This window comes from Catharus ustulatus, chromosome 25 (genome assembly GCF_009819885.2).
Source record: "Catharus ustulatus isolate bCatUst1 chromosome 25, bCatUst1.pri.v2, whole genome shotgun sequence".
In the NCBI taxonomy this organism is placed as follows: Eukaryota; Metazoa; Chordata; class Aves; order Passeriformes; family Turdidae; genus Catharus; species Catharus ustulatus.
Window position 1 is genome coordinate 4188311 of NC_046245.1, and position 12639 is coordinate 4200949.

Sequence of the window (12639 nt, forward strand, 5' to 3'; positions counted from 1 at the left end):
CTGATTTCTCTCTACAAGGCCATTTTCTGAGCACATGAGCTTACACAGCTTTTAATGTGATGTTCAGCTGGTGCTGGCTCACAGCTGATTCAGTCAGCTCTCCTTTTCTGTTGGAATGCACTCTACTAAATAAAACTGAAGGGTTGGTACATTATATCTGCAACCCTCATTGATTTGCTGTTACATGGAAGTGAGTGAACTTCTTTTAGCCAAGTTTGGCTGGAAAAATAAAAATTCTCCTGCTATAAACCATCATTTCAGATGTTTTCAGAACACTTCCACTGAAAAAAATGTTTTAAAATTAGAAGACATTGAGGTTAAAAAAATTAAGGAGCACTGAGGGGGTAGTGCTTGTGTAACCTCTCTGATGTTAGTGAGGCTGAAGAGGGTTATAAATATGTATAAATATATATATATTATGTATACAATATTCCTGTGCAATTACATGGCAACTGAGGTTTATCACTTTTGAGATGTTTTAACCTTTAATGCATAAGGGACCTGTTTAGCAATTGCTCTATTTTCAGCAATTCTGAAGAAAACTGCAGCAGAACAAAGAGCCAAAGAGAGATACAAACAGAATTCAGGTTTGAGGATAATAAATCAACAAAGAAAAAGGTCAGGTCTCAATTATAAATGATAATTCTTTTCCCTTTTTGTCTTATATGCTTGAATAAACATGGAGGAAATTGTAATATGAATGAAGGTGCCTGACTCTGAGGTGTCTTGGCTGCTGCTTTTATTTGAAACAACATCACTAATTGTGCACTTGCACCCTTTGAAAACTGGGACAGCAAAGGAATTGAATTAAACTGTGCCTCTGGGATTTGAGAGAAGTTCAGGATGTTTTTTCAAATAATGCATTAGTTCCACAGCTTTGATATAAAACTAAATGATGAATAACTGGTTTTGATGTTGTAACACATGGCCCTCAGCCATCAGAGATGTCTGGACATTTCTGTGCACAAGCCATCCCACTGTTCTTAAAAGGGAACCTAATAAGTTTATAATAAGCTAATTCCAGTGCACATTTAAGAGCATGAAGTTGCAAAATTGAGGTCAAAAATGAAAGAGTTTGCAAAAGTTGGTCATATTAAAAAAAAAGAAAGTAAAAAACAAAAAAAATCAAGTAAAACCCAGTTAAAATTCCCACACAAAGAAGGAAAACCAGAATGGCCTGGGTTGGAAGGGACTTAACTGTGTGCATTCCCCTGCTGTGGGACACCTTTCACCAGAGCCCCATCCAACCTGGCCTTGAGCAATCCCAGGAATGTGGCAGCCACAGCTTCCCTGGACAGCCTGTTCCAGTGCCTCACAGCATCACAGAGTTATTTTCCCATTACCTAATCCAAACTTCCTCTTTTATTTGAAACCATCCCCCCTTGCCCTGTCCCTACCTGCTCTTGGAAAAATCCTCCTTGTAGGCTCCTCTCAGGTACTGAAGGGCTGCAATTAGGTCACCCCAAAGCTTCTCTTTTTCAGTTCTCTCAGACTTTGAAGCTGCTCATCAATTATTGAAATTATTTTATTTACTGTTTAACTAGGGAAAAAAATGCAGCTATAGATTGTTTTAGGGTTTGTTTTATCTTTCATGGTTAGGACCATACTTTATACAGCTGTTCTTTTGAGGGTGAGATCCTTTGTACATCAGTGAGAGTATTGGGACTTTATTTCTAAATCCTTGAGATGTCATTTTTCATGCAAGACAAGAATAGATTATTTATTTTCACGTTTTGATATGTAAACAGTAGATCTGTAAAAAGTATACACCATACATACCAGTATATACTTCAAAGGTGATATGTAAGGAGTGTTCAGCAGTAAGTAACAGGTTTGCTTTTGCTTTTAAAGCTGCAACAAGCTCTGGCCCAACCGGAGTATTTGCAAAACAAACTGTCACAGACTGGCTGCTCTCAGATTCCGTGGTTAACATACGTTAAGAGACAAAAGATCTCCAGTTGGACTGTAAATGAGGGAAAACAGCATTCATTGCTTCCTTCTAAAACAGTTAATTCTATAAATTCAGATGGTGATATTATGCAATACTCTGCACAGAGTGGGAGGTAGAACACACATATGCTCAAGTATGTGGCATGCTCTATAAAAAGTAAGAGTGGGAGCCTCTGCAATTCCTATCTCAATTCTTATCTCAGTTGCTAACTTCTTTCTTGTTTGATCCCCTCAGTCCCTCTCACTGTCCCTCCAGCCTGTGACAGCTCGGCATATAAAGAGGCCAACTGCACCTGGAATACTGGTCTACAAAATAAATACAGGCTCTTGCTATTTATTTACATCGTTTGTTTGATGTTGTTTGTTTAGACTAACTGTGGCAGGCAAAGGTTCTCTGGGAGTGCAGCCGGGCTGGACTCTGGCACCTGGCGATGCTCCAGGATGTTTCCTGGGACCCTACACCTCCTGCAAAAAAAGCGGGCTGCGAGATGGAGACACCCCAAATGAGCCTGGGACAACAATCCCCCCTCATTTCCCGTGGCCCGACGGCTCCCGGCTGTGAGGTACCGGCCTGGGACGGACCCGAGCTCCCAAACCCCAAACCCCGCGGATGATGCGGGGCAGGCGCGGGAGCAGCTCCGGCCGCCGGGAGGCCGCGGCTCCCCGGTGCTGCCTCGAGAGCCGCGGAGGGGCCACGGGGAGCAGCGGCCCCCGCCTAAGGCACGAGGGCAGCGCGGAGGGACCCCCCGCCCTCCCGTCACCACCAGCCCCCGGGGGCCTCCCGCTCGGCGCGGCCCGGGTGTGGGAAGGCACCGGGGAGGGGCGGGCGGTGCCTGCCCGCGGGGGGAGCGGAGCGCGGAGCCCCCTCCCCCGCCTGGCCGCTGGCTGCCGCCTCTCCCCGCCGCTCGGCCGGCCCGCGCCGCCACCGCCGCCTCCATCTTGAGCGGGTGTCCCCTGCTCCCCCCCGCCTCCACAGCACCGAGAGCGTCGGGGGCGCTGGAGCCCCGGGGGGGAGCGGGGGGGAGGTGAGGGTGGTGGGGGGCGAAGCGGCACCGGGGCCGGAGCGGCAGCGGCGGGAGCAGCGGCGGGAGCAGCGGCGGCAGCGGCAATGAGGAGGCGGCGCTGAGGAGGCGGCAGTAGCCGGAGCGGACGGAGCCGACATCTTGTGCCCTCCCCTCCCGCCGCCGGCTGGGTGAGCCCGTCCGCCCCAGGGGGGAGGGGAGGGGGAGGCGGAGAGAATTTGAAAAAAAAAAAAAAAAAAAAAAAAAGGAAAAGAAAAAAAAAACCTGAAAAAGAAAAACAAAAACAAAAAAAATCCCCCCAAAAGGAGGCGGCGGCAACGGTGGAGAAGCCGCGGCGGCGGCGCGCTGAGCCGGCCAGGTAAAGCTCTGCGCGGGAGGCCGCGACACCCTTCCTTCAGGGGTCTCTCCTCCCTCACACACCCCCGCGCCGGGGTCGCGGGAAGGTGACCGGGCGGGCGGGAAGGAGCTGAGGGAGGCCAGTGCGCCACAGCCTGCGGGCCTCTCCCGCGTCCCCGCTCCGTCTCTGTGCGGCGGGAGTGGCCCGTAATCCCTCGCCGAGGAGGGGGCGGCGGCGGTGAGCGCCCGGGGATGGGGAACGGGCAGCACCGTGCAAGCCGGGCCCCCCCATTGCCGCCATCTTGGCCCCCCCTTCTTCGCGGCGCGGCGGGGGCGCCGCCCACCTTCTCCCACGCGATTGGCCCAGGCGGGGCCGAGCGCACCCGCCTTTAGCCCCGCAGAGCCTCGCGTTGCTATTGGTGGTGGCGCTGTGATGGACGGCGGTGGCAGCCAATGGCATTGCAGCCCCGCTGCGCTCGCTCTGCGCTCCCCCGCCCGCTCCCGCCCTCTGGGGACTCTGGCAGTTCCGTGGGGAGAGGTGGCCGCGCTGTGGGCCCGCGCCGCGGCTCGTCCCGCTGGGGTTCACCGACTTCTCCTCCCCCCGGGACGGCTTTATATGTGCCCAAGTCCCTGCTGTGTCTTGGCCCAGATCGCTGGCTGCTGCTGGAGTTGCCTGCAGGGAGCCCTCGGTGCGCGGGTGGCTCCTTGAGGCGCTCCCGGCGGTGCCTGACAGCTGAGGGCATGGCGCCGTTCCCTCAGCTGCTGAGGGCCGGACGCGGCTCGTGGCTATCACAGCTCCGGAGCGCTGCTGCTGGGGTCACACACCGCTCATGGCGCGCCCCATCTGTGGCCGAGCCCACACTTTATACCTGAAACTTCATCCACAGCCCGTCCCGCACCCTCCCCGTGCCAGAGGGAGCGCCTCTCTCGAGGCCGGTGCATCTCCCGTCTGCTTGACTTGGTTACAGAAGTATCAGGGTATTGATAAAGATCTCTGCATGTGCCAGGGCAAGCAGCTCTCCATGACATCTGTTGACTACCGACACATTTCATTGTAGGTATCAGTGTGGGTGTGAGGAGAATAAACCCTTGGCACGTGTGTGAGGGGACCATGGGCCTGTGGCAGGCACAGACACAGGGACATGAAGGGACATTGTGAATGGCAGCAGGCGTTTTTCTGGCGTTTTGATCGGCAAAAGGTGGAGGGGAGGCTGCAGCTGTTCCAGGTTGTTTATTTTCTCTGGCATCCATTGGTTTTATTTTACAGATGTGTTTCTTGAATAGCTCCATGGGTGTCTGTTCCCCACTGCACAGCAATGGGTTTCAAATCCCAGTGGCTGCATGGGCTGGAGAGCAGTGCTGAGGAACATCTCCAGACCTTGTGTTTGGCTTGGTATCCCAAAGAGGGGCAACCTTTTGTAACAACAAACCCCAAATCCTTTAGGACTGTAGGAGCTGTAGCCACTGCCAGTAGTCATGGTGCAATGAGAGCCATGTTGTTCCTGTCTTCTGCTGCACACTGAACTCAGATGGCCTTTTTGCTGCAAGTCATTCAAGTTCTTCATTGTTGATGGAATATTTTTGGCTGGGATCACCAAGCTATGCCAAAAGAAAGGGCCAGGAAACTCCCCCAGCTTCACTGCCTTGAACTCCAACCTTGCATCCTCTGCTCATGAGAAACCTGGTGCTGTAAAGTGAGTCCTTGGTTGTTCAACGTGGGAAAGCTGGAAGGACTGCAGCATGAAGGAGAGTTGGGAAGGAGACTGAGGTCTTGTGCAGTGTGAGAAAAGGATTTCTGGCAGCATTACATGGGTGGAAATCTGTCTTTCCTTTAGAGGACCCACTTCTGTTCAGTATTCCAGGCTGTGTATATAATAGGGGCCTGTACTGTGGTGCTGTTCCATACACATTGATCTCTTTTTCAGGGGAGCTTTAGCTCCCTTTCTAGTAAATTTAAGCATCCTGATGATGGGCTTGGTTTTTCAGTCATCTAGTGCCCACAGGTGTGAAAACTGCTGCTCAGGAGAATCAAATCACTCCTGAAGGAACTCCAGGAGCAGAGTTAAATTAATTCCCAGCAGCTCTTTGAGTTATAGCCACCTTGTTTGCTCAGTTGTGCTCTCTGGGAGCTTCACCCCCTGTTCCCATTGTAATCCCCGGTAGGAATGGGTGACAGGAGCTTTTTGGAATGCCTCGAGTGTATTGTGGCATGGCAAAGGGATGTCTGTAGTTTCTGCTTTCACACCAGCAGCCTTTGTCCACGGCAGGACAGAATCAGTGTGGGCTGAAATAGCATTTAAACCCACTCATGTCGAGCATCTTTAGCATTTCAGTGTGCACAGGAGCTGTTTGCAGAGGGATTCCTTTTTATGTGTAGCTGGGAGGTGTTTTCAAGTGTGCTGAGGGAATCAAAACATTCCTGGGTTGCTGCTTAGATGTTCCTGTTGCTGTAGACAAGGTCACAGTGCTCAGCTCAGTGTGTCTGAGTTGATTTTGTTGCTGCTTTCAAGGTATTTTGGAGGTGTCTCTCCTAATATCCAGGTGTATGTCTCATTCCAGGCACTCAGCTATCACTGGCAGCAATTTCCATGCCATTTTAGATGCTTCTTCACAGTGCTAAGTAATTGTGTGCTTTACAAATGGGCTGTTTTATGGCAATTGGTTGCTGTGGTGCAAAGCCCACTTTGGGGTAATTTGTTAGAAATACACTGATTGTTTCACTGAAGGAAATCTGCATGCCTGTTTTTCCCATTAGGTAAAACAGCCCTTCCTTCAGGTGCTTGTTTCACTGAAATTTCCTTGTCCCTCAGCATTCCAAGCAATTGGCTATTGCCTCATTTTTCCTGAACACAATATTAATGATGTGTGTGGTCAGCTCATAATAATTACTTTATCCTCCATATGTCTTCTTGCCTCCAAAATCCTCTTTGCTTGTACCTGCCTGAATTGTAACAGAGCTGTTTGCCAGCAGGATTTTATTTTTAATTTTTTAAAATTCACTTGATGATCAACTTAACTTTCTAACCTCTTTTTAAAATTGTTTTTTTCTGCTGATTGAAGCCATTGGAGTTCAGCTAGGATGAGTACAGTTGGGTGTCTGCAGTGTGTGGATCAAGTGACTGATTAAAGTTTTAAGGCAAAGGTACCACCAAAATTTGTGGTACCTCTATTTGCAGGTAGAAATCATCATCTTTTATTTAACATGTGAAGTAAAATTGCATTTACAGGCTCCATCATTGTAGGTGTGCATACTAAAAGTGGCACCTGAAGCTTATTTCTGTGGATGCAGGGAAGAGTTTGGAAATCTTTCCAGAGCATGTTTGTTTCTTTAAGACACAGGTGGTGTCATGGCTTAATCTTGTGTTTCACAGAACCAGTACTTGAAAAAAGTATTGCTCCTGGAGTTTTCTCCTTCTTTCTGGAATAAGCTTGGACTTCTTCTGGTCCTGTGAGATGCTGCTTGCTGTGGCACACAGTTAAGAGTTTCTGGAGCTCTGTCCTTCCTGGAGCACAAATACTGCATTGGCTGAGTACAAGTTGTGGGTTTGTGGTGTGTTTCCTTGTCTGTGGGTCCCACAGAAAGGGACTGAGTGTGTGGATTGCTTTAAATAAGGGTGAGGTGCTGGTTCAGGCCTCTGCATAGCAACAGATAAGCTCTGGGCTGCCTTATCTTCTCACAGAAAATTTACATTTGCTTTCCTTTGTCTCCTTTTCGACTTCTTTCAGCCTCAGCTTGTTTATTCCCATAAGTCATGTTCCCATCCTTGACTCTGCCCTTCTCTCTTGCATTACTCACTTGGCCTCCTCTCTGCTTTCCCTCTTTTCCGGCTCCCTCCTTCACCCTCTGATCCCCGAGCTGCTCCCACCGTGTCTGAATCCTCCCCCAAACCATCTCCCCAGGCTTCTCCTCTGCTCCCCTCTGACAGGCACCTCCTTAATGTCAGCAGCCGACTCTCAGCTAATTATCTGCCTTGCTGATTAGCAGTTTGTGCTGGCAGAGCTGGCTGGGGCTTTTTGTTAAGGCTCTGAGCAAATGCCATTTCACAGCTCCTGGTGCTAGAAGATGTCTTGCTGCTTTCCTGCTTCTATGGACTCTCCATAGCCAGGTGCCTCAGGTGGATGAATGGGAATTGTGACTTGTAAGTCCATTGGGATCCATGCTGCCTGTTGCCATGTTCATCCCTCTTTGCTTCCTCGTGGAAGAGCAGAAGAGATGCACCTCTGGTCTCTGCTACATTGTTCAGTTCATCCTCTGGCTCTGTTTGTGACCCTTGAGAGAAGGAAAAGCAAAGCTGGAGGATGATTTTTCATTATGGGACTTTTTTGCATCTGCAGTGTCAGAATGGAAGGATTGGTGGGGCAGCCTGAGCTGTGAAACCTGGAGGAGCTGAGGGAAAACCATTAGTTTTATCTGGAGCTGACAAAAAAGAATTAAATTGGAAACTGCTTTCATAAGACCTGAATGGTGCATTCCTTTTCTCCTGGAAAACATCCAGCACATTTGGGGGGTATAAAAGAAAAGTCACAGGCAGAAGAGCAGAGGAGAACTGTGGTTCTTCGTTGGTTTGTGTGAACTTAATGTGTGAATGGTGCAAGAAGATGTGAACCAGGTTGTTTGGATTTCAGGGCATCTGAATAGTTTGATTTGGGTGCACAGCAGACTGTTTGTATATTGTACTGTCAAATTATTGTGAGTTTTTCTCACTGGTGGTGGGGTGGAATTTGAGGTGCAAATAGAGGAATTTGGAGGCTGCTCTGGTACACATTGCAAGAAATGGCTGATATATCAATACCTGCCTGTATCTAAGGTGTAAAGACTCAATGAGCCTGAAATTGCTGGAGTCTCTGATAGAAATTGAGTGAGTTTTTCAGTCTGTGCTGCTTCTTGCTTGTCTCCTTGTCTTACCCTGTGCTCTGTCCTGTTGTGCCCCAGGGTCTCTGCAGCACAGGGATGAGGAAGCCTCGGAGGAGGTGCCGGCAGCACTTGGAGGGGAGGCGTTCTCCCTCGCCCTACAGCCTCAAGTGCTCCCCCAGCCGGGAGACGCTGACCTACGCGCAGGCCCAGCGCATTGTGGAGGTGGACATCGACGGGCGGCTCCATCGCATCAGCATCTACGACCCCCTGAAACTCATCACCGAGGACGAGCTGACAGCCCAGGACATCACCGAGTGCAACAGCAACAAGGAGAACAGCGAGCAGCCCCTCTTCACTTCCAAATCGAAGAAAACACCTTCCAAAGGGAAGAAGAAGGATTCCTGCTCCAAACATGCACCAGGGATGTCTTTGCACTTGCCCCAGCCCAAGTTCCGTGTTGTGGACTCCTTCAGCCAGCCGGATGCCCCTCCCCTCCCTGCTGCCTACTACCGCTACATTGAAAAGCCTCCCGAGGACCTGGATGGAGAAGTGGAGTATGACATGGACGAGGAGGATCTGGCATGGCTGGAGATGGTCAACGAGAAGAGAAGGGCTGATGGTTATGGGACAGTTTCTGCTGACACTTTTGAGCTGCTGGTGGATCGGTTGGAAAAGGAATCGTACCTTGAGAGCCGGAACAACGGGGCTCAGCAGTCCCTCATCGATGAGGATGCTTTCTGCTGTGTGTGCATGGATGATGAGTGCCACAACAGCAATGTCATCCTGTTCTGTGACATTTGCAATCTGGCTGTGCACCAGGAGTGTTACGGTGTGCCCTACATCCCCGAGGGGCAGTGGCTTTGCCGCTGCTGTTTACAGTCCCCTTCTCGCCCTGTGGATTGTGTCCTTTGCCCAAACAAAGGGGGAGCCTTCAAGCAGACCAGCGATGGCCGCTGGGCTCACGTGGTCTGTGCCATCTGGATCCCAGAGGTGTGCTTTGCAAACACTGTGTTCCTGGAGCCCATCGAAGGGATCAATAACATCCCTCCGGCTCGCTGGAAGCTCACATGCTGTATCTGCAAGCAGAAGGGCATGGGAGCTGCTATCCAGTGCCACAAGGTGAACTGTTACACTGCCTTCCACGTCACCTGTGCACAGAGAGCCGGGCTCTTCATGAAGATTGAGCCCATGAGGGAGACCAGCATCAACGGCACGACGTTCACTGTGCGCAAGACTGCCTACTGTGAGAGCCACTCCCCGCCTGGCACGGTGAGAAGAGGGTCTCCAGCTGCTGCTGGTGATGGGTACAAGGTCACTGTGAAGGAGGAGGAAGAGGAGGAAGTCAGCTGTGGCTCTCCCAAAGGGTCTGTGAAGAAGAACCAAGTGAAATTGAAGCAAAAGATCAAAAAGGAGCCTGGTGACGTTACCAAAGGGCGTTCGTCCGTGCCCGTGGTGACCATTGCACAAATTCCCTCTTACAGGTGAGTGTTGCAGGTTTAGGGAAGGAGTTGGACAGCAGTAGCTGAACAGAGTCTGTTTTAAGGACTCAGTCTCTGTCACTGTTGACCTTGGAAACACTGAATCTTCAGTTAAGGTTTAGCAATAACTGTTCAGAGTGCTCTGCAGTGTAACTTGTGGCTGGGTTTCTTCTGAGTGTCACTGTGGTTTTCCGGCTTTGCTGAGCAGCCATCCCAGGCTGTTGTGTAATGCAGACTCTGTGGTGGTCTCTAATGGCAAACACCCATCTACCATGAAGACATTTTTAAAATACTTCATGCATTACAGGTTGGTAGGCAGGTAGGGGTCATCCCACTATTAAAATTTTTGAGATCTCATTTCACAGTTTCTTAATTCCTCCTTTTATTACAGAGCATGTCAAACCTGCCAGTGTTGCAAGCAGCTTTGTCTTTGGCTGTATTTTTGTATTTTTCTCCCAGCTCTGCCTCATGCAGAATTTTTGTTTGGTGCCTTAGGAAGTGTGTTGATGTGTCAGTCTGTTTGACTGATAAGGCACCATGTGCAAGATAAGAATGGTAAGCAAAGGTTTAAGTAGGTGATCTGTTATTCTTGGACTCCTGTCAAGTTAATTTTCCAGGCTCCAGATTAATAACATCAAACTTAAATGGCCCCTGGAAGGTTCTTGACATGGGAAGAAGTTTTGAAATTAAGACTTGGAGCTGAATTGACTTGACAGAGTCTGATTTCAGACTTTGTGCTGTGGCAAGTGCTTGGTGGGACCCTCCAGTATGAAAACAGATCACATCTGTCTGCATGTGAGGAGAGCCCAGATTGTCCCAGTCCGTGTGTACTTCAGAGTGAGCATTGACACAACCCTGCAGAGCTTCAGCAGGAGACCCAAGGCTCTGCAAAGCCATGATTGCTTTTCAGCTGGCTCCTTCCCTCTGTGCTTCCTTCAGGCTGAACAAGATGTGCAGTGGGCTGTCCCTGCAGAGGAAGAACCAGTTCATGCAGAGGCTGCACAACTACTGGCTGCTGAAGCGGCAGGCGAGGAACGGGGTGCCCCTGATCCGGCGGCTGCACTCGCACCTGCAGTCCCAGAGGAATGCTGAGCAGGTACCAGTGCTCCCACTCTGCTCACCTGGCACACACAGCCTGGCTTCCAGATGGCTAGGGAGGAGAGCTGTCTTGGTTTGGAAGACAGGTGTCTGCTAAGAAGAGCAGGAACCTCTTTTTGAAATGAAAAATGTACACACCTTCTCTCCAAATTATTGTAATTTTGAAATTAAGGGGCTCTCAGGCAAAGATATGGGAAATAGGAATAACAGTTCTTTACTAGGGAAGTTAAAATAGAAATACAGTATTACCAAAAAACCCCAAAACACTGACAGAGTGAGAATCCAACCTGACAGCCTCTCAGTCAGTCAGGGTGTTGGTAGCAGTCCCATCCCATGGTGGCTGCATCCTCCTGCAGTGACAGATGTGGTTCAGTTGAAGCAGTGCTCCTGTAGAAGGCACAGTTTTCCTCCAAAGGTCCAGTGGTGATGTGTAAAACATCCAGTTTTCTTCTGGAATCCAGTGGAAAAAGGCTGCTTTGGTGTTCCAAATGTCAGCTTTTATCTAGGTGGAAAAGGCTCCACTCCTCCCCCTGGCTGGAGCATCTCCCCATGGGATGATGGAATTTTATCAGTCACACAGTGACTCAATGACCATTAACAGAAGATACTTCCCTGGAGGAAGATGGGTTGTGGAAAAGATAAAGATGGCTGCCCCACCTGGTTTTAACAGATGGTGATAGAATCCATACTTTTGGTCACATCCTGTGTTGCAACCTAAGACAGGAGTGGGAGTTAAAGGATGAGATTTGAGTCTCTCTTGGTGTGCTCATACCTGAAGAACAGAGCTAGTTTGTTATAAGATATCCATGATACCATTAAAGTTGGTGTTGGTGGGACAGGCAGGTAGGAGCTTTCCCCCTGAGTCAGAAGACCCAGGGTTGTGCAAGGATGTGATGAGTCCCTTGGTGGAATGATCTCTTATAGGAATGAGAAAATCACATTCCTTGGAGTCAGTAAAGAAAATGGGTTTTAACTCCAGAGTTATGGCCAAATTCCAGTTTGGGTCATTCTTCCTGCAGCTTCAATTTCTGTCCATCCCATGCACATTTAGACAAAATCATCAGCTCTGGACTCTTTTGCTTCCTCTTTTGAACTGCCATCTGTAGTCCCTTTATCGTGGTGTATTAAGTAGCACTGCATTTGGCATGAGTAGTAGTTGCTGAAGGAATGAAGCAGTAGAACTCTCCCCTCTAACACAGCCTGTCAGTATGGATTGTATACAATGCACATGTATATTTTTATTGTAGTTGGAGGAATTCATATTTTGGTTTGCAGGAAGACTGCTCTGGGTGCTAAATAAATTATTCCCCACTTATCAGTGCAGAGCTTGGGAAAGTGCAGCATTTCCTTGGTGTATTACATTGGCTATTTACCACAAATGTCCTATTAATATAAACCATGAAAATCTTGTGAAGCAATGGTCCTCTTGGCAGTCATGTGAACGTGTATGCACTTGGGATATGTCATCCAAATCACTAAAAATCTACAGATTTAGGAAAGGAAGGATGATTGTGTTGTGAAGCCACTGACCTGTGTCTTGGAAAGTGTGAGCTCATCTCCCAGTGTTGGCCATTCTTGGCAAATGTCTTTCCATGGCTCTGTTTTTTATGGGTTACAGAATAGCTCTTTTCTGCCCTGCTTTGGGTTACCTTCCCTGTAGACTGTAAATGCTTTGGGCTGCTGCTCCAATGCACAGAAAAATTTCCAGCCTCTGTAATAAACTTGGATGGAAAAGCAGGGAGGGTGTAAATGAGCGTGCACTGAAGTGTGTTCCCAGGGTGGAGCTGCAGGATAATTTGGGGTAATTTCACAGATAAGGTAAAATCTGGAAAAGCTGATGTTCTCTCTGTTAGACAGATAACTGCTGGAGGAAGGAGGGGACATGGTCTGAACAAGAGAC

General features: G+C 49.2%; 1 protein-coding gene across 4 annotated transcripts in view; it reads left to right on the plus strand.

Moving 5' to 3' along the window:
• Positions 1-12639, plus strand: part of BRPF3 (bromodomain and PHD finger containing 3) — a 31482-nt gene that overhangs the window by 2943 nt on the left and 15900 nt on the right. For 2 of the 4 annotated variants that reach the window (XM_033080144.2, XM_042779990.1), the window contains exons 2-3: positions 8242-9644; positions 10581-10737. In XM_033080144.2, coding sequence (XP_032936035.2) covers positions 8242-9644; positions 10581-10737 — 1560 coding nt within the window. Of the gene's footprint in view, positions 1-3017; positions 3331-8241; positions 9645-10580; positions 10738-12639 lie in introns of those variants that run through there. The other 2 variants (XM_033080142.2, XM_033080143.2) reach the window with 2 other exon arrangements.